The sequence below is a fragment of the Humulus lupulus genome, chromosome 2, assembly GCF_963169125.1.
Source record: "Humulus lupulus chromosome 2, drHumLupu1.1, whole genome shotgun sequence".
In the NCBI taxonomy this organism is placed as follows: domain Eukaryota; kingdom Viridiplantae; phylum Streptophyta; class Magnoliopsida; order Rosales; family Cannabaceae; genus Humulus; species Humulus lupulus.
In genome coordinates, this window is record NC_084794.1 from 276,964,643 (window position 1) to 276,987,335 (window position 22,693).

Sequence of the window (22,693 nt, forward strand, 5' to 3'; positions counted from 1 at the left end):
ATGAGAAGAAGTAGGCTAAATTCACTATCTTTAGCCAAATATTAAACCAACTGAACCAGAAAACTATACCAATATCTTCCGTAGAGTTAGTATATACCTCCGAAATTAGCAATATATACAGTAAGTAATAACAATATCTATACCAAAAACAAGGTGTATAAGATATTAATTGAGATACAAAGAGAGAGGTCACCCTTATTTATTTGGATATTTTTTAGTTTTGTTTTTTAATATATAAGCGCAAGCCTCCTAGGAAGAAGGCTTTTAAATCTGGAAAATACCTCATCTCGATCAATTTGATTTTCGTACGTAATAAAGAGTGGCAATTAAATAATAGCCACATATAATGTCTAGATTAAAATTTTACAATGCCATTATCAATCTCGTCTTTTGTAGTGTTTGTCTGGTCTGTTGTGAGGCCAAAAAACCGCCATTGCCTCCAAGTCGTGATACTTTACGGGGTACCAAATTGGGTAATAAAGCTGTTCCTGGTGAGAAAATCTTTAATGTAAAGAACTTTGGAGCCATCGCAAATGGAAAAAAAGATGGCACACAGGTAAGTAAATCAGTAATAACATTTGGCATGGAAAAATTAATGAAAAAGTTTTCTTAAATCTTTTTTCACAAAAATATTTTCAATTAATGCAGGCTTTCATGAAAACATGGGTTGCAGCATGCCACTTCAAAGGAAGAGCCAGAGTGCTCATCCCACCAGGGGCTTACGCTCTAGGACCACTCATATTTGCAGGGCCATGCAGTGGTCCAAGCCCCATTATTGTTCAAGTTTCAGGCACTTTGAAAGGTGATACAGATATTTCCCTCTACGAAGAACCTGCATGGTTCCAATTTGAATCCGTGAACGGCTTAATCGTCACCGGCGGTGGCTCTTTCGATGGCCAAGGTCAATCTGTCTGGAAATATAACGATTGCAAGAACAACAATGACTGTGCTCAACTCCCCTCTGTAAGATTATTATGTCTTATTCTTTTCGCTTTTCTTTTCTTGGATTGATTATTAAATGGTTGCATGAATCCATGGCGCGGAGTTATATATATACATACATATATATATATTTATATACATGCAGAACATAAAGTTGAATAAGGTCTCAAATGCTATCTTGAGAGGCTTTACTTCAGCAGACAGCAAAGGGGTTCACATCTTCATAACCAATTCTCAGAACATTAGGCTGAAGAGGCTTCATATACTTGCCCCAGCTGATAGCCCAAATACCGATGGAGTTCATATTAGTACCTCAAACAATGTCAAAGTAAGCAAAACTATTATTGGTACTGGTGATGATTGCATTGGTATGATCAAAGGTTCCACCGACATTGCCATCAACAGAGTTATTTGTGGCCCTGGACATGGCATTAGGTAACAATTCAATACACTTGCGTATCAAAAGATATGAGAAATGTTAAAGGGGTATCCCAGGATGCCCAACACTCAAGGGTGAACATAATATTTACTTATGACACGTTCTAGAATCTTTGGCACCTTATAGCAATGCTCAAAAGTAATACGAACCATGTGTCCTTTTTTAATTGGGGCAAACTGAAAAACTTCTCCAGCAGTCAGTTTTCTCAACCTGCCAACCAATTGGAAAAGGCTGCATCAGACCGTATAAGCCATTTAAATGGGTTGTTTAGTATTTTTGAAATATATAACATGCTTAATTTGACCCCCTTTTTTTTATAATGACACAGCATTGGTAGCCTGGGAAAGTATGAGAATGAGGAAGATGTAAGAGGCATTACAGTGAAGAACACCACATTTTTTAAAACAGACAATGGAATCAGAATCAAGACATGGCCAGGATCAACTCCAAGTCAAGCTACTAGCATGATTTTCCAAGACCTAGTTATGGATAATGTCAGAAACCCCATCATCATCGACCAAGGCTACTGTCCCAATGGTTGCAACAAACAGGTACTTATTATATTAATTGTTTGAACTTAATTATCAATTAATAATCCTGATTAAATTCTGCTAATTATTCATTTCTTTTCTGTGTGTAGCCATCTCGAGTAAAGATTAGTAACATTCAATACATAAACATAAGAGGAACTTCGAGCTCAGAAGTGGCTGTGAATTTGATGTGCAGCCCACAATATCAGTGTGAAAATATTCACCTATTCAACATCAACTTGAGACATTTGGGCAAAGGACCAGCCACTGCCACGTGTTCGAATGCAAGAGTAAGCAGTTTTGGGGGATTTCAAAGCCCACGTGTAACTTGTCATTAGTTGCATTAATTGATTAATTTAAAAGAATTATTTGGAAGAAAAAATTACAACCTTCTTCTGATCGATGATTTATATTGCTCAACAAATAATTAATTAATACTTAATTGATTTGATTATGTATAATGTACAAGGGAGAAAATGATGAGGGTTTTTGTTCCAAATGAAAAGTGGATGATTTTTCATGTTTACTAACTAATTAGAGTTGTTCCCTCAAGTACTTCATATTTGATCAAAGTGGGTTCACCAAAAGAAAAAAAAGTTTTTATTCCAGTTTTTGCATAATAACCGAAGTTGAAAGCGCCCCATTTTTTAATAATTATTTCTATTTATTTTTAAATGATCCAATTCTATTTTTATATATATATATTCCCTAATTTTTTTAAATAGTCTAATTATATGAATTTATAGTTATATATATTTTTACAATTGAAATTGGTTTATTTTCATTTAATTTATAACAGAACTAGAAATCACAAAATTTATACACTTCGAATTAAAATTCTTATAAAATAAAAAATATATATATTTACATAATTGTTAAGTAGAATATCTTAATCATTCATATATACATTCACATAATTATAATTAAGTAAAATAGCCTAAACACACATATATATATATACATTCACATAAAACTAAAGGTATGTATAAACAAAATAGCCTTACTAATAAATTTAAGTCATCAATCGGCTTAACTATTCTTGTTGGATTGACAAGATGTCCTCCTGACCCTTGGTGACAATTTGGCTACTAGTAACTTTGTTATTTAGTTCATTCTACGAAACAAACTAATGATAGATTAAATTAGTAACTTGTAACAACACTTAAAAAAAATTCCTACTTTGCTTTAAAACACTTACAACTCTTTCTTCAATTTTTTTACCCAAATTATCTTCGATAAGAGTCTTCTTCGTTTCTCGCGTTCTTATCCAAATTTCATATCCCTCTACATCTTCCACTCCTAGTTCTTTTTTCTAGGACATTCAACATAATTGAAGTTTAATTATTAAATTTTCCTAAGTCTAACAAAATTTCGGCAGCATAACAACTGCATTTTAATATCTCCAAAAATTTAAAAACCTGTAAATAACACACAAAATATCTCGACATAGTATGTGAATTGAAAAAAGAAAACAATTAATAAAATCTATAAAAAATTGGTAGAGTTTCCTTTGTTTTTGTAGCATATCCCAATTTTATAATTATATATAAATTCAACACAAACAAACACAAAATCAACACACATAATTCCATCCTTATATCACCCCCAACAACAAATTTATCAGAACCTACTTCGCTAAAGTAAAACATGCATGATTTAACTCTAATTTTATAAATAAATATTGCAATAGTAATAAATAAAATTTAAAGATTACTCACCTGCAATATTACTTTTGAAGTCACCAAAAATCAATACCAAATTGGCAACTAAATCAACAACCCTACTAAAAAGCTTAAAAAAAACAAATAAAAATCAATTACATAATTAATTAAACTAGTTACATAATCATCAAACAACATATCAAGCTAGGTAGTTATAGAAAATAAAAAACAAATGTCACTAATAATCCAAACATTTCAAGTTCTAACATTGGCAATAATATTACCTATTGAAGCTATGTTTAGAAATTTAAATAGCAAGTCACAACAATTTTTAAATTTTACTAATATATATATATATAATAACATTATATAAAATAAAAAAATAAATAAAAAATATAACACAAATATACTAAAAAATAAGTATTAAATTCGGAATAATATAAAAAAATTAACACAAACAAAGTTTTAAGGAAACAAACCTTCTTTGATGTTCAAAATAACCTCTAAATCAATATTAACAACTCTAACACCTATATATAATAAACACATTATATCTATAAGAAAAAAAAATCTGAAAATAATATAGAAAATAAAAATAATCATACAAACAAAGATTTAGTGATTCATATCTTTTTTGAAGCACAAGAACACATTTTAATGTAAGAAAACTAGTCAAAGTCCAATAACAATACCCATTTTCGAACCCTAAAAATACACACACCCAAAGTCTTTATTTTCTCCCTCAAAAATAAAAATGGAACTAATATTTATGTTTTTAAGTAAGAAAAATGGTTTCAAATGGTAAAAAAAGCATAAAAAATGGTATATTTAGTGAAACCCTCGTGGGAGTACGACAACAATAGAGGTTTTCTGGATATTGCGTTTGAGATTTTTGCTTCAGAGAGACGAATGAGGCGAGAGCTATATATTAAGGGCATTAAAACCCTTTTACTTCGGTTCTTATATAAAAATCGAAGTAGAAAGTATCCTTTCCACTTCGGTTCTTATATAAGAACCGAAGTATAAAGTACCATTTTTACTTCGATTTTTATATAAGAACCGAAGTAGAAAGTACCCTTTCTACTTCGGTTTTTATATAAGAATCGAAGTAAAAGCCTTTAGGGACGCGTTTGGTTGCTCCACTTTTCACTTCTGTTTTTTCATAAAAATCGAAGTGAAAAGCCCCAATATACTATGCAAACCAAACATGGCCCTTGCTTATTTTCTATTTTAACTTCATTTTTATAAGAAACTGAAGTAGTAGCCTATTTTTATGTTCTACCATTCCCAAAAGCGAAGTAAAAACCCATTGAAAGGCTTTTAATTCAGTTTTTTTTTTTTTTTTATATTCTATGTGTAAAAAATGAAGTAAAAGCCTATATTTCTAGTAGTGGTTTTTAGCCAACGTTAATTTAAACTTTGGAAAGTACTAGAGCATTAGGCCATACAATCCATGGTATTAATATATATATATATACTAGATACAAACAACGTGCATTGCTCGTTTGCTTAGTTTTATTTATAGAATTTACTAATTATTTTTATTAAATTTATATTAATGTCATATAAATTTCAAATAAATATCATATTTTAATTAAATAATTTATTTATTTTTGTTTAAGTTTATGTTTGTTTAGTTTTTGAATTTGGGAGTGAAAACTATATTGTTGACCCTGATTTTAGCCAACTGACACAGAGTCAAATTTGCTTGATGTGGACAAACACGTTGGAAAGAATGTGATGACGAAACAATAAAGGACACAAGAGTTTATAGTGGTTCGGCCCCAGAATCTAGTAATAACCTACGTCCACTTGAATTGTTATTGATATAGAATTCAAAGGAGTGATCAAAGAACTAGGGTTCAATGAGTTTCACCAACCTCTAAAGAACAAGACAATATATCAAATAAGATAACTCTAATCTCTAGTGATCAGAAAGCAAAAAAGAAGAAGAAGATCCTTTTCCCTTGAGCCCTCCTTCTCTATTTATAGGCTCAAGGAGGATTTACATTAATTTGTTATAGATACTATTTCCTAAATAATCGGATACTCAGGAAATCATGGGAGATAATTTCGGATACTATCTTAACTGCCTAGGATCTTTTCCGCGTATAGCATGTGTATGACCAGGCTGGTCGTACGAAGAGATCGAATGTCGTGACAGTAGATGTCTTTCTGGTCGATGGTCGAGCTCGAACTCTGCCAGATGTTAGCCACGTGTACTAAATGTTTGCCATGTCATCCATGCTTGTTTTTTGGATAACATTTGCCCCCAAAGTTTGTTTAGTGCGACCAGCAATAAAGAAACTTTAAGGAAACAACCGTTCATATCCCCACGATGTTTGTCAGAATCCCCGTGCGTTTTTTAAAACCGTGACATGATTATGTCTAATCAAACCTTTTCAGTTTTCAAGAAACAAATTGACGGCTTATACACTTCCCCACATTTCGAGAATTAAAAATAATGATTGCTACTTTTTTGGCCATACTTCGTTTCCCATAAATACCTTCTTTTTCCTGTTTGAATTTTTTTTTTTACCGTCTTTGTCAAGAACTTGAAGAACCTTGCCTTCAGAGTACAGAGCTTCGAAACTAGTCAGTCGCCTAGCCGAGGATCTTTCCGACTCAAACTTTTTCATTCTCTTCCGAATCTCCATCTTCGCCCAGGTAATCACCTTGTCTTTTTAAACTTTTCATTATACCATGCATGCCGTTTCTAGGTTCTGTAATTTCCGTGTTCTTGAATAGGGTTTTACGAGGATTTTTTTTGTATAAACCTTCCACTGCTTGGTAAGAGGGCGTCTTTATGCTTTGTATAGGTTAGGATCTAGTTTGATAGTAAGGATCATAGGCTTAGGGCGTAAGATAGATGTAAAAATTCAATCTTTAAGCTAGTTGAAAAAACTGGGTTTTTTCCCGCCCTTTAGGAGTCGAAACAGTTCTCTTTTAGAAAACAGTTTTTCTTCCTTCCTGATCCGTTTTTCAAACCGTTAATGCTGAACTTAGCGTAGGAGTAAGATGCTGCTGGTTTTTTACACGCGAGCAACGTTATCCCAATCTTCCACACTACTTCGCGGACTGTGTCTTATCTCCTCCATTGTCTGTTTGCAGTTCATATGCAAGATCCTTGGGGGGGAGAAAGACCTATTGAAGACGACCTCTTGGCCCAAATACTTGAAGGCGAAGAGAACCCATCTACTTTGATACCAGAAATCCCCTTTTCTCGCCCTAGCTCAAACCGTCCTCCAGTCCCGAATTAGAGAATGGCCCGAACAAAAACAAAAGCTCGAAAAAGGAAAGACCCTAGCTCTTCAGGCCAGCCTTCTGCTGATGCCCCCTCGACCAGTGGTCGAGGCGAATTCGCTCCAGAAACCAATGTCCAAAGGCGTGCCCGCCCTCGCCATGTTGACTAGCCAGCCGTTGCGTGGCACATCGTCCCTCAAAGTACAGTGACACTGCGGATGATTGCCAACTATTTAAATAGATACAATCTGATGGGTGTGACCTCAGTCAAACCATCTATCGACCAGCGCTCCAACTTGCCAGGCGGGGCTTACAGCACTTGGTCGAGGTTCCACATTGAGGCAGGTGCCACCCTGCCTTTTCAATAATTTTTTCAGGGGGTGGCGAATTACTTCAGAGTATCCCCTTTCAAATCACCTCGATCGGATATAGAATGCTGGCCGCGCTCTATATCCTTTATAAGCTCAAAAAATGGCCAGTACCTTCCCCCCACGAGGTCAATTTTCTTTTTGACCTTAAGTCCAACCCCAACCAAGGTACGAGGTTTTTTCACTTCTGCCATCAGGAATCCGGGCGCACTTTTTTGTCCGACACCACCCGTATCTCTAATGTGGGGAAGTATCACCATGAATACTTCCTCACACATGACCTTGCTGCGAACAACCTGGCCTTCACTCGAGGAGGTAAAAAATTCTTACGCGAGCGACTTCTTTATTTAGTGCTTTTCTGTCATAATATCTTGACATCCATTGTGTTCCAGGCCCCTGGTTATGTCCAGTCCCTACTCCAGGGATGGAGTCAAGGGCAACACTCTAAGCCAGCATGCCGAATGCTGATAAGAGTGTAAAAAACTTAGTCAACGAGGCCAACCTTAGGCTGGTCGACCTTTGGGGCTCCCAATCTGCGACGAATGAACCCTCAGTGGGCGGTGTCCAAGCCGACGTGAAACCTGAGCAGTAACCCAAGAAGCAACCTCAGGCACCGCCTCCTCGGAGGCTGCCAACTGGGGTTACAATCAGGGAACCTGTCGTCCTCCCCCAAGCGGAGAAACCTTCAGTCCCTAAGGGCAAGGGAAAACAAAAGGCTGTCGAGCCTACCGAATTTTCTGACGATTCGTCGGATGTAAATGGTACAATAATCTCGTTTTTCAATAATTTGCCAATTCCCTCTCATCTATTTGATGGGGATGGCAACTTTAGGAATGCTCCCTCTTTAAACTCAGATTTCTTCCAAGAACTAGGTAGTTCAGTAAATAATGCTACGACCAGTAGATGTTGCCCGGGTACTTTACTTGTAATCCTTTTACTTTTATCTCTGTTCCCCCTATGACCATTTAATCTTACTGGTCGAGTTGTTTCCTTTGGTGCAGGTATGGACTCCGAGGACGTCTTTGCGCACTATCAGGCTGTTGCTGCCTCTTCTGTCCCGAAGAAGGATAGCAAGAGGGCTCGAGGGGAAAGTAGAAAAACCCCCTCGAAGAAGGCTCGAACAGACGATGCTCCAGCTGCCGTCCCTTCCAAGGAGAACACGAGACCTCCGCCCCCCACCGAGCAGTCGACCCCCACACCTGTGAATCCACAGCCCTCCTCTAGGGCCGCTGACAAGGAGACATTGGACAATTTGCCCGAAGGCTCCCTGTCCAGCCTCGTGGTCGGGTCGGTCAGGGAGAGGACATATAAGCTCTCAAAGCACAGACGTAGCCAGACTGCCATCAATGAAACTGCCTCAATGGAGGTCGACCAAATTATCAACAGAGGGTTGAATGAGATAGTCAGCGTAAGTCATCTTCTGCTACTTCATCATTTATGTCTGACTTCTTTTACTTACTTTATCTCATTATTTGTCTTCAGGGGCTGCTGTCTTTAACTGCTATCTGGCGCCGTGCTGGGGCGTTGGTTTCTCGGGGACAGAACTTCGACTCCAGGCTTGCCCAGGCTAAGCAAGCTTTTGAGGATGAGAACAACAAGCTGCTCGAGGAGAACAAGGAGCTGTCCAAGCTGAATGAGCAACTCTGCGAGGACCAAGCCACTCTCACCAAGGAGCTTCAGGACATCCAAGGGGCCTTGAAGAAAGCCAACGAGGACCAACAAAAATGGAGGGAAAGTTCTGTACTTGTGACCCAAGAGTGCAAGCAGCTTAGACTCGATCTGACTGCCAGTAGGGATGAGGCGAAGAAGCTCGAGGAGCGAGTGTAGGAACTTGAGGGGCGAGTGCAGGAGGTTGAGGAAGAATGGGCCATGAACTTGAAGAAGTATAAGGAGGCCACCTTCCTCTGCTTTTACGACTTCTGGAAGCACAACCGGGAGGCCAACTTCAACTATCTTTCCAAGTGGTTGAAGAGAACTCTGATGGCGCAGTGTGCCACCCGGTTGGAGGCAGAGGAGAAGGCTAAGGCTCTTGTTGCTGATGCTGAAGCTGGTCCTCCTGCCGACTAGGGCACTCCCCCTAATCCTCAAGACCTTCCTGCTCAGTAAAAAAATTTCTTTTATTTTGTTTTGATGGCCCACAGGTCTGTTTGTAAAGACAATTTATTTTTATTGCTACAAGGGCAAGTTTTTTACTTATAACAGAACAATTACATCCGAGCAATACTGCTCGCGGTGTAAAAGGTTTTTACTTTTAATTGAACAATTACATCCGAGCAATACTGCTCGCGGTGTAAAAGATTGCCTTAATGATATTATAATGTTTATTTTATTATAATATATGTTCGCATGACCGAACTTAGCATAGTACTTTGGTTTGATTTAACAAAACATAAATTTTGAAAAATACTCTAAGTACCGTAGCATGTTTTCACTTATTTTGTTCATATGTTTACATACCCTTTGGTATGCTTTGCTATCGATGTACCTTATGTGCCCCCCAAGTGATCGAGGAACTTTAGGTCCTTGGTCACTTGCCTTGACCACAACCTGTGCGAACATTGCTGCTCGGGTAGAAAACGTAACATTTATAATACAGCAAAAAAACACACGTAATGAACAAATACTTGTAAAAATAAATTTATAAAGGTTGGCAAGAATGACTGGCTGTGCATAGTCCCTTATAATCTCGTATTATAAATGGACTAAACATGTCTTTACGAGTGATCTTAAAAAGATCTTACACTTATAAGCGATTAGCCATACAACGTGGCTAACCCTTTTTCGAAACTTGTAAAAAGTAAAAATTAATACAAGCCAGTCCTTTAAGATGGACTGTTCACTGACAATACTTGCGCAGGTGTTCTCCATTCCAATAGCGTGGAGCGAGATCTCCATTTAAGCATCCAAGTCTGTAGGTGCCCGGATGAAGGACTTCTTCAATCTGGTAAGGTCCTTCTCAGTTTGGTCCGAGCACTCCAGCAGTGGGGTCGCAGGTATTCAAGAAAACTTGTCGTAGTACTAGGTCACCGACGTTGAATTTCCTTTCTTTTACTTTTGAGTTAAAATACCGGGCGACCTTTTGCTGGTACGCAGCGACTCGGAGTTGGGCTCGTTCTCGTATTTCTTCAATTGTGTCTAGGGACTCCATCATTAGTTGGCTATTCTGGCTCTGGTCGTATGTAATGCGTCGATGTGAGGGGGGATCTAATTCGACGGGCAACATAGCTTCATACCCGTATGCTAAGGAAAACGGAGTATGACCTGTTGATGTTCGATGAGAAGTTCTATACGACCAGAGGACTTCAGGCAGCTGTTCTGGCCATGCTCCTTTAACGTATTCAAGCCTTTGTTTTTAAGGCTCTCGAGCGATCCTTATCGAGCAGCCTTCTTTTCTGTTGCATGGGTGGGAAACTCTTGTCTATGTTCAGGACATGGCTGATCACTGCAGGATCTATCCCAGCCATGTCTTTGTGCGACCAGGCAAAGGCTTCCTGGTTTTTCCGCAAAAGCTCCACCAGTGCATGCTTCGTGGTTGGTTCTAAGTTTTTCCCGACCTTTACGACTTTGGTCGGGTCTTTCTCGCCAAGTTGGACCTCTTCTAGGTCCTCGACGGGTCCAACATTTTCTTCAAAATCCCCAAAGCGAGGATCTAAATCTCTATCCTCACTTTGGGAAACACCTTATTTGGTGAATTCATCACCGAATTGGGCTTGTGTATCAATCGCCATCTGCAACCTTTCTGGGGGAGTGCTTTTTGACGTTCCCTTCTTCGCCTTCATGACTGAGGCGTTGTAGCACTCCCTAGCCTCCCTCTGGTTTCCCAACACGCGTCCTACCCCTGCGTCTGTCGGGAATTTCATGGCCAAGTGCCATATGGAGGTGACGACCTGTAGATCAACCAGTATAGGCCTCCCAATGACGGCATTGTACGCCGAAGGACAATCGACTACTATGAAAGTAGCGAGTAATGTCCTGGTAGCAGGCGCTGTACCTGCTGTCACTGGTAGTCTGATATACCCAGCGAGGGCGAGTCCCTCACCAGAGAGGCCGTATATTGTTTGGTTGCAGGGCTCCAGGTCCTTAACGAACAACTTCATGCGGTCCAGCGAAGACTTATACAGGATGTTCACCGAACTTCCTGTATCAACTAGCACTTTTTTCACCATCATGTTGGCCATTTGGATATCCACGACCAGCGGATCGGAATGTGGGAACCAGACATGTTGGGCGTCGCTATTAGAGAAGGTTATTTCGCCCTCTTCTAATCGAGCCTTTTTCAGTGTGCGGTCATCCACAGTCATCATCTCGATGTCCTAGTTGTGGCGTAGAGTCCGAGCATATCGTTCTCTGTCCTTTCTGTGCGGGCCTCCACAGATGGTTAACAATATGCCAGTTACGGGATCAGGCTGTAAAGGTGGCGAGCGTTGGCGTGTAGGCGCTTGCTCGTTGGCACCTGGAGCTTCTCGTTGGGAATTTCCCGAGGCCCGTATATATCTTCTCAAGTATCCTTGTCTAATAAGGAACTCGATCTCATCTTTCAGCTGGTTGCATTAATCGGTATCATGTCCATAGTCTTTATGATAACGACAGAACTTGGTAGTGTCTCTTCTCGAAATATCCTTTCGAATGGGAGCAGGTTTCTTATAAGGCACACTGGAACTCGTGGCCTGATAAACCTCTCCCCGAGATTCAATAAGGGCAGTATAGTTAGTGAACCGAGGTTCATAATGATTACCCTTGGATCGTTTATTGTCCGAGGTGGAAGGCTCATTGTGTGGCTGTTTCCCCCCATTCTTGCCATTTCCATTGCCGTTCCCGTTGCCTTTGTCGTTGTCGTTGGGCTTGGACCCATTGGCGGCTTTGGCGGGCTTGGCAGTCCCCTTATCCTTGCCTGGGGGCTTCCCTTTATTGGCAATAGCATCTTTGATCTTGATGTATCGATCAGCTCGATCCAAGAATTCCTGGGTAGTTCTAACCCCATGTTTTCTGAGGCTATCCCAGAGAGGCGTGCTGCGTTTAACCCCTGCGGTTATGGCCATCATCTTGCCTTCGTCTCCCACTATTTTTGATCCCGTAGCTACTCGCATAAAGCGCTGGACGTAGTCCTTCAGTGGTTCTCCGTCTTGCTGGTGTATTTCAGCCAGCTGGTTTGCCTCAGTCGGGTGCACACGACCCGCGTAGAACTGTCCGTAAAACTCATTTACGAACATTTCCCAAGAAACTATACTTGCAGAGGGAATTTGAAAAACCACTCCTGTGCGGCATCAGAAAGTGTTGCAGGGAAGATCCTGCACCGAGCGTCTTCGGACACTTTCTGAATGTCCATTTGTATCTCAAACTTGTTGACGTGAGATACCGAGTCACCATACCCATCAAAGTTCGGAAGCGTAGGCATCTTAAACTTACTAGGATTTTCTGCCATAGCTATCCTCTGGACAAAAGGAGTGCCTTTTCTCCTATCGTGATCGATATAAGATGTTCTACCCCCGACCAGCTGCTGCACTGCCTGGTTGAGGGCATCTATCTTGGCCTGCACGGCACCAGGAATCGCTGTGACCTCTGGTGCTGGGGGGACGTACTCGTCGTGCCGCTCGCGGCGATCATTGAGTACATCTCTCAAATCCTCGTCTCTCCTCCGTTGCTCGCTTGCTTCGAGCCGGTTGAAGACGTTATTTTTCCTGGGCTTCCCCCCAGCGTCCGTCTTTCGGGTTGGTCATCCCGAGGCGGCTGGCTTCTGCCTCCACCTCTTTCTTCATTCCTCCGATCGACATTTCCCCTGCCTGAGTCGGCTTCGTTATAACCATGGCCATCTCTGAATCTTGATTGGCTATGGTGGGATCGACTGTTCCCTTGGTTGCCTTCCCGGGCTGGAACCTCCTGAGCGTTAGAGGGTGGCCTGCGTTGGTCGGCAGGTCCCCGTGTATTATCATGTCGTGGGGGGCCTCAGACCGCAGAACCTAACTCTGAGTTCTTCCTGTTACCAGGTGGACGCTGTCTACTCGGAGGGTTTGGCTCGTCACCCCTGTGGCGTCTAGGACTGCGAGGCGGCTGCCCGGCCCTATTCTGCCTCTGCTACGGGGGATTGCCGCGACCATCTTGGGATAGGGGTTGTGCCTCAGGGTCCATCAGTGGGACATCGTCTTGAGGCGCCGGTGGTTGCTCGGGCCTTTGTGGGCTCGAGGGCTAGATAGGCGGGCTAGGATTGGGACCCCTGTGGGGTGGCCCATTCGCATGTTGATCAGGCTGCAATGCAGGTGCAGCCTGATTCCTAGCTAGTTGTAGGGCTACCTCGAGGGCTGCCATGGCCTCCCTCTAGCGACGGTCCATCTCCGCATGTCTTTCACTCAGCTCGAGGCGCTGCCGTTCAATTTCTTGTTGCTGCCGCGCCATGATTTTGGCAGCACTTTCCTGGCCAGCCCTCAGATTGCCCAGTTCCTCCGGCAATACCCCCAGGGTATCCTTCACCGTTTCAGAGTCCATTTCTTCCTCATCAAATTCCAAATGTGGCTCATCCTCAGCCACGTTTGGAGGAGGAGGAGGCGGGTGAGATGGTGCAGCGCTAGCCGCCTGTCCAGTTTTCTTGGTAGTTTTCACCATTGATCTGTCAACGATAATGTATCAAGCTCTCAATGAAAGCACCAAAATGTTGACCCTGATTTTAGCCAACTGACACAGAGTCAAATTTGCTTGATGTGGAAAAACACGTTGGAAAGAATGTGATGACGAAATAATAAATGACACAAGAGTTTATAGTGGTTCGACCCCAGAATCTGGTAATAACCTACGTCCACTTGAATTGTTATTGATATAGAATTCAAAGGAGTGATCAAAGAACTAGGGTTCAATGAGTTTCACCAACCTCTGAAGAACAAGACAATATATCAAATAAGATAACTCTAATCTCTAGTGATCAGGAAGCAAAAAAGAAGAAGAAGATCCTTTTCCCTTGAGCCCTCCTTCTCTATTTATAGGCTCAAGGAGGATTTACATTAATTTGTTACAGATACTATTTCCTAAATAATCGGATACTCAGGAAATCATGGGAGATAATTTCAGATACTATCTTAACTGCCTAGGATCTTTTCCGCGTATAGCATGCATACGACCAGGCAGGTCGTACGAAGAGATCAAAAGTCGTGACAGTAGATGTCTTTCTGGTCAATGGTCGAGCATGAACTCTGCTAGATGTTAGCCACGTGTACTAAATTTTTGCCATGTCATCCATGCTTGGTTTTTGGATAACATATATTATATGTTTAATGTAATATTAAATATTATACATGTATTTTAAATTTAAATTTCTTTCTATTTTAAAAAAAAAATCAATTTGATACTAATTGACAATAGATTATATTATATATTTAATATGATATTATTCTAATAAGTGAGTTTAAGTTTAATTAAATTTTATTTAAGTTATAAAATAATTTTATTATTTTTAAATAATTATTATTATAAAATATCTCAAAAATATCCTATTTTAATTTGTTTAATTATTTATTATTTTTAAATAATTATCATTGCAAAATATCTAAAAATATATCATATTTTAATTTGTTTAATTATTTATTATTTTAAAAAAAATTATCATTGTAAAATATCTTTTTTTAATTTATTAATTTTTTATTTTATTTTATAAGTTTAAGTATTTACAAATTACCGTTAAATATAAGAATATTCTGATAAATAGAATCATATTAAAGTTAACATTAATAAAATAAAAAACCGTTAAAACTAAGAATTTTCGTTATCTACACACTTATTATATAAAAGAGATATTCTTATTATTGGTTTAAGCATCTAAAAAAGCTTATTAATTAAGTACAATACTATATAGTCATGTGAAATAAATAGTTATAAACATATCTTGGTTTGTTTCTTAGAGATTACGTAGCATTACTGTTGATGGTGAATCCTAATTTTTCGTTCAATGCTACTATTAAAGTTGTAATTTATGTTAATTAATAAATAATAAGCCTCAAAACAAACATTTCACTCCATTTTGAAATAGTAATCCCTAGAGTGCCACATTGAAATAGAACCTTTTTGCTAGACCACAATCCTATGAATTTGGCGAATTTGAAATTAGGTCCAGGTATTTAAATTTAAAATAATAAAAATGTGAGACATCAATTATTATTTATAATTACATCACGTGGTGTTAGATATCATATAATACTTCAAAGCAATATTTTTACTAATTATTTAGGAATATAGAGATCGTGAAAAAAAGTGAGCACAATAATTTTATTTTGTATTTATGATTCCACTAGGGAAATTTGATTAATCATACTTACATTAGCTTAATAATTAAAATTTGAACCAAAGTTAACCACCATATGATATCAATGTTCATCTTTCATTTAATACCAAAAATACCCCTCTCATAACACCTTTCCTCTCTATTCTCCCTCTTCCTCTCAACCTCTCTTCACCATACCTCTCTTCACCATACATTCTCTCTCACTCTCTCTTCACCATACGTTTTACACACAAGATTTTTATGCTAAAATCTTGCAAGAAAGATACACATTCGGACATTGTGGATTGTTTGAGGAGAAACACCAAGCTTTGTGTTATTTTTGCTCATAGTGAAGATATTAAATGGGTAAGTGATTTTCTTTGATTCTTGTTGTTGTTGGTTGCTTTTATGATTCATAATGCTGTTTATATGTTGGATCTGTAGTTTGTTGGTATTTTTTGCTGTTTTTTTGGGTGAAAATCGTGTTATGTGAAAATCTGCGTTTTCTTGGGTTCCCTGAGTTTTTTTCTAAATGCCCGATAGTGTCCGATAGAGACCTGATACAGGCACGATAGTTGTTGAGTTTCAAGGTTAGGGATGAAGGTCCGATGGCAACCCGATGGTTGCCCGATTGTTTGGTTACCCGATGGTTATAAGGGTACGATGGCTACCCGATGGTTGCCCCGATTATTATTTTAAATCTACACACCCTTTTAAGTACGATAATGGATCTATAGTAGTCCGATATATGCCCGATAGTTATTATTAAGTTACTGCTGGCCTAATAGTACGATGGTACTCGATGTTACCCGATACTTGCCCGATATTAGTGTTTTAAGTGATCAAAAAACATAAATAAAACTTTGCCCGATACCGCCCGATATGGCCCGATATTGGTACGATGCCAAAACATTTGAACTAAATTTCGACATTTTGTTGCCATTTACTGATTTTTTTTCTTTGTACATGATAGGGTCAACTTTGTTCGCGTACTTAATGTATAATGGTGTTTGGGAGCATGAAGGTAGAGATTGGGTTTTTAATGGAGCCGAAAATTTAACGTTCGAGTTGGAGAAGGACATAACTTACTCACAACTTGTTGAACTTCTGTACTCAGAGCTGGAGGTTGACAAAGTGCAGTATGACCTGAAATTAGAAGTGAATTATAAGTACATGAAAGGGTTAATGTATCGGCCTGAACTTATAAGGAATGACAAGGGTGTAAGCTTATATTTGTCAATGCTTTTGAAGAAGCCAGATGAATTTGTTCCCCTTTTTGTGACTTTGGTGGAGAAGAATATCATTGTTGATCGTAATCCTCCACCAAGTACTGTTAAGGATACTCGTAGTGAGGTTGGGACTTATGTTCCAGAAACAAATCCGGAGGTGCTGGTAGCCACTGCTATACCTAAATCAAACCCTTTCATACCAACAGTTGACCATGTAGCACAGATGCCATTTTATGATGATTTTCCTGATTGTCCTGACCCTGAAAATGATTTTGAGGGCAATGACGACCAAGAAACAGAGGTCCGTTCTCAAGCTTTGAGCCTGAGTCCACTGTCGTACCAAATACCGAGGCAAACAACATGTAGAAGTAGACCCCGTAGAGAAGATCGCCAAACACCTGGTACTAGTAGTAGTTGTCCAGATGGAACAAATGATGCTAGAGAATTTAGTGATCCACTCTCTTCTTCGACATATTATAGTAAATTCAAAGCTCAGATGTTTACAAGAGAAGACATTGAGGATAATAGTCACTATATATCTATGGGTGGCACATCGGGCGGGGAGATTCATTTAGGAAAGTTTTTCAGAGACAAGGAACATTTAAAGAAGGTTGCTGGCTTGTTTGCAATGAAGAAGGGATTCGACTTTATAGTTAAGAAGTCTGGTACTGACGTTTGGTATATTACATGCAAGGATCCTGATTATGGGTGGAGGTTAAGAGGGAAGAAGAAGCAACTTTCTAACATGTTCGAGGTGACAGCATTTGAAAATGTACACACATGTTCCCTCGATGTTCGAAAAAAAGATAACCGTCAAGCATCACCTTTGGTAGTTGCCGAACTGATCAAGGATAAATTCTCAGTTAACGGTTCAGATTATTTAGCCTCCAAAATAAGAGATGATATGAAGAATTCTTTCGGGATCGAAATGAGTTATGAGAAGGCTTGGAGATGCAGAGAGAAAGCACTCCACATAGTTAGGGGTACGCCTGAAGCTTCATATTCGAAGTTACCTGGGTACTTACACATGCTGCAGTTGAACAATCCCGATTCCATTACTGATTTCAAGGTAGACGAGGGTCGCTTCAAGTATTTCTTTTTTTCTCTGGGTGCTTGTAGGCGGGGATTCAAGTTTTGTCGACCTGTTATATGTATTGATGGGTCCTTCTTGAAAACTAGGTATGGTGGCCAAATGTTGTGTGCCGTGGCATTGGATTCAGACAGCCACATATTTCCGATTGCTTTCGCAATGGTTGACAGTGAGAACCACGACTCTTGGACCTATTTCATGAGGAAGTTGAAACAAGCGATTGGTGATGTTGAGAACTTAGCATTCGTATCGGATAGGCATCAAAGCATTGTTCATGCTTTGGAACTTGTCTTCCCTGATGCACCCCATGGCGCATGCTACCACCACATTATTATGAACGTGGCTAGCAAGTTCAAGACTGATTGCTTCACGGATCATATTTACAGTTGTGCATACTCGTATAAGAAGACAGATTTTGAAAGAGAATTTGAAAAGATAAAAGCAATGGATGTTCGAGTTACACTATATCTTGAGGGCATTGGATTTGAAAGATGGGTTCGTGCGTACTTTCCAGGGGACCGTTACAATGTAATGACAAGTAATTGGGCTGAAAGTTTCAACAGCAAAACTAAGGACGCAAGAGCCTTCCCGATCACTGCTTTTGTTGAATTCATCAGGTTTACTATTCAAACATGGTTTGCTACTCGAAAGGAAAACGTTGAAAAGTGTAGCACGACTCTATCACCAGTTATGGAGGGGGACTTGTCATGTCAATTTGAGAAATCTCGGTTCTTAAGCGTCGACAGAGCTGGACCTTATACATTTAATGTCCACCCCGGAGGAACAGTTCAGAGCGGTGGTATAGTTGATTTGGAGGCACGACAATGCAGTTGCGGCCTATTCCAAATCATGAAGATTCCTTGTCCACATGCATGTGCTGCTGCTCAAGAAAGAAATATTAGCATGTACGCATTGTGCTCTCAATATTACACAAGAGAGAGTTGGAAGAGCACATATGAGGGGACAATTATACCAGTTGGTGATGAGGATGATTGGGAATTGCCTGAAGACATTAAGAACATCCAAGTTGGAGTACCGATTGAGAAGAAACCTGTAGGCCGACCGAAGAAGCAAAAGGTCGGACGAATTAGGAAAAATCGATATCCTTCTAATGGAGACAAGGTTGTGATACAACGATGTTGTAGCAAGTGTGGTGGTAAAGGGCACAACAAAGCGTCTTGCAAGTACCGAGGTTAACTTGTTTTGTTTGTATTCTAGTTGACCTATTATGTTTTATTTCTGCTTGAACTAGTAATATTTGTTATGTGCTGGATTTTGCAGGTTTTTTTTCTGTTTTTTTCTCCATTATGAAACTCTTAAATATGTAATAATCCAGTGTTGGTTCGATAGTGCACGATGCCGGTACAACAATGCACGATATTGTTTGTTGTAGGATTATTTAAATGTATCTTACAATATGGTACGACGTTGCTCGATGTAGTACGATAGTTAATGTACGACATTAGGGTACGATAATGTACGATATTGGTCCGATAATGGTATGATGGTATGGTTTCAGTACAGTTCGTGAAATTTGTGAGGCAAGTGAGGGTACGATAGTGATGGACGATAGTACGATGCAAAGATTAAGCACATTAAAATGTAGTAATTACAAAAAGAGCAATAAAAAAAATTATACAATTCAAAAAAATTAAGACCGTTCAACATAAGTTTTGGTAGAATAAGTCTACACACCACCTTTGCCTAAAAAGTTTCATATTATTGTCAGTTACATTATCAAATGGTAGTTGTAGAAGCTTATGTTCAATATGCTCAATTACGTAACATCCGCAATCGCCACTGCATTAGAAAATAAACAATAATTTAATAAAGTTTTGTAATTAAGAAATAATAATTAATATGTGATATTTAATAAAGTTCACCTGGATTTTGTTTGCGGTACGAATTCACGTGGAATGAGTTTCCAATCGAAGGGTCTGACCTGACTCTCTGATGCTCTCAACTGAGGCGCGAGTATAACGTCATGGTTCTCAAATAAACCGGACTGTCGCAAGACCGACGGGAAAATGGTACACCAGTCAACCATCAAGCTGATCAAATCGTTTTCGGAAATTGATCCAATACTGGAGTCAAAGATGTTGAGCATCCACCCATTCAGGTCTGCCTCTACAGCTACCCAATGCATTTGGTCTTTCAAGAAGAGGGCAAAATAAATGAACTCCTTGTTCTGCCAACTCGGTAAGAACTGGACTGCATCACCCCTAACCAGGTCCAATATACTGTCATCCCAACTAAATCTAGAGTAGTCAGAACCTGGAAAAGCGTCCCACCGACCCTTCAATGATTCAGGAAAAATTGTAGGCATAACAACACATTTCTGAGGGTACACGTTAGGATAAAATTCTAGACGCCTCCTCATGAGATGGAATGCTGCATCTAAATGCTACATTAAAGGAAAATTAAGTCAGTAACCACAATATCGTACCAAAATAAACAAACAAAAAACTATCAGACATGAATATCGTACCCCAATCGTACCATTATCGTACCCCAATCGTACATGAATATAGTAACAATAAAACCTTCTATCGTACCAATATCGTGTTAATGTCGTACCATCATCGTACCTTTATGGCAAAAACTAGTATTATACACCATCGTACCCACTAGCGTCCCACTGTCGTACCATCATCGTACATTATCGTACTACCATCATACCTAAATTGTCCCACTACAAATTCTAAAATTATGATGGTAATAGTAACTACTTAACAAATTATATCGTACCACTATCGTGCTAATGTCGTACCACCATCGTACCATTGACATATAAACAGTTTATAATTTGACACTTATAATTATCGTACTACATTCGTACCATATCATACCCATATCGTACCACTATATATAGAAACATTTAAATAAATTTTCAACATTATTTAATTATGAAGTTATAGAAAACTTACAGAGTCAGAAAGCCATGTCCTCGGAGTATGCAGTTTCAGGAACCAAGCAGCATCGTGTGTCCCTGAGAAGCATTCCCTCGGATATTTATTCCCAATGGTGCCAAGCAACCACTTGTGAAAGGTCATAAGTAATTTACCATCAACAACCCTCAATGGATCCACATTCACTGCTGTCTTCGATTTCTTATTCCTTTTCCTCGTTGCAGTGTACTCATCGAACCACCTAGGCCTCTTTCTTTCTCTCCTCTTCTCCGGTGCTGGTGGAGCTATGTTTAAGAATTGTACTTCAGAATCTTCAGTATCTCCGATTACAGTAATTTGCATATCCTCTGGTGTGCGAAAAATGTGATCATCTACATCATCAGGTCTGTAATCGTTAGGGAGAATGTCTTCATCTACAGGAGACTGAGGGCCTTCTTCAGTGGACTGAGGGTGTGGATCTGGAACTGGCCTACTAAGATCTTCCATCATTGTCATCAGCTTCTGCAATTGACCCAAGATCTCGGACTGACCTTTAATAAGGGCACTTTGTTGCCCTTCAACCTTTTCCAACGTGGCCAAAATCATAGAGTAGCCTGGTTGCTCAGCTTGGGAGGAGGTGCTGGCATGAGGTGTTGATGGGGGAACCTCAGGTGCCTCAGGTTGAGCTGGTGGAACCTCCTTAAGAATATTTGCTGCTTCTGCTTGCTCAGCTAACTTTTCAGCCTGGCCCTGTAAGGCTTCCTGTGTAGGCTGTCCATCGGGACCCACCTCTAGTTCCTCTAACCCCATGTCCACATACAATGGGGCTTCATTGTCTGTAAGGGTCCTCACATACTGTTCTTCAGCAGGTCGGGCACACAGGTAGGGGTATACTGTCAACTGCCACAAAAAACAATGCATATTTAGATTGGAAAGTAAAACAATATAAAAAATAAGTAATTGTCATCTGTGAAAAATGGTAAACTATCGTACCCCAATCGTACCCATATCGTACCCATATCATGCAATTATCGTACCCATATCGTACCCATAACATAACAATATCGTACCCGTAAGTGAGAATTACTTGCTAACTATCGTACCATCATCGTACAACATCGTACCAATATTGTACCTCTACTACTACATTAACAAAGAATACATATCGTACCCCCATCGGACCATCATCGTACCAAATCGTACCACTTAGTCAGTTTTCAAACAGTTGACAAAAAACCACAAAATAACCCCATAATCGTACTCAAATCGTACTCTATCGTATTCCTATCGTGCAGTACCCATAAAATTGCATATCTAGAAAAAAATATAGAACATTCAAAAGTAAAGTAAAAGCTCACCTTTTTGGCAAACAACTTAATAAGTTGCTCTTTGTGTATCTCTACTTTCTCCTTGCTCTGCCAGTTGATCATTCTTGGTATGCCTTGGCCCAATCTCACAGCATGATCCTGACCCAACTCAATGATGGACTCAAAAGCCCAATACTGCAATGCTGCAGCATACCCATAAATAGAGTACTTGGCCTCCTTCTGAGTCTTTCCTTTCTCAATCTTCTTCTGTAAATGCTTCTTCATTTCAACAAAGTCTTTTTGACAAGTTTGTAACAACTTCTGGTATGATATCTTCCCCCACGGGTACTGGAAAAAGAAGTCAACGTCGTCTACCATCTTCAGCATGTCAGTCCAAACCATCAACTTCTCCTCACGACCTTTCAAAACACCCTCAACTAATAAGCACAAACCCATCTTGTACACATCATCAACTATTTGACAACTCTCAAAAGTTCTGCGCAGTTGCCCTATGCTCACTGGGGAATGACCATTGAAGTACTCAAGAATCAACCGATCCGAAGTGGTCTTCGCTTTAATCTCAGCTTCAGACAGTCTGGCCTCAAAATTTAAACCAGTAACTAAAGCGAACTCCAATTGGCTAAATCTACATCTTTTTTTCTCAATATAAAATTGGACTTCGTCAGTCTTCTCCCCTCTGAATTTGTGCAACAACAACTGATGGACTAAGGCACCAGAAAAATTTAATGGTTCC

At 39.5% G+C, this 22,693-nt stretch overlaps 1 protein-coding gene across 1 annotated transcript; it reads left to right on the top strand.

Moving 5' to 3' along the window:
• Window positions 1–346: 346 nt before the first annotated feature.
• Window positions 347–2,390, top strand: LOC133815526 (exopolygalacturonase-like). Its single transcript, XM_062248358.1, has 5 exons — window positions 347–556; window positions 649–963; window positions 1,088–1,377; window positions 1,710–1,932; window positions 2,022–2,390. The coding sequence occupies exons 1-5, from the start codon at window positions 347–349 to the stop codon at window positions 2,247–2,249; spliced, it is 1,266 nt and encodes a 421-aa protein (XP_062104342.1). The 3' UTR covers window positions 2,250–2,390.
• Window positions 2,391–22,693: the final 20,303 nt, after the last annotated feature.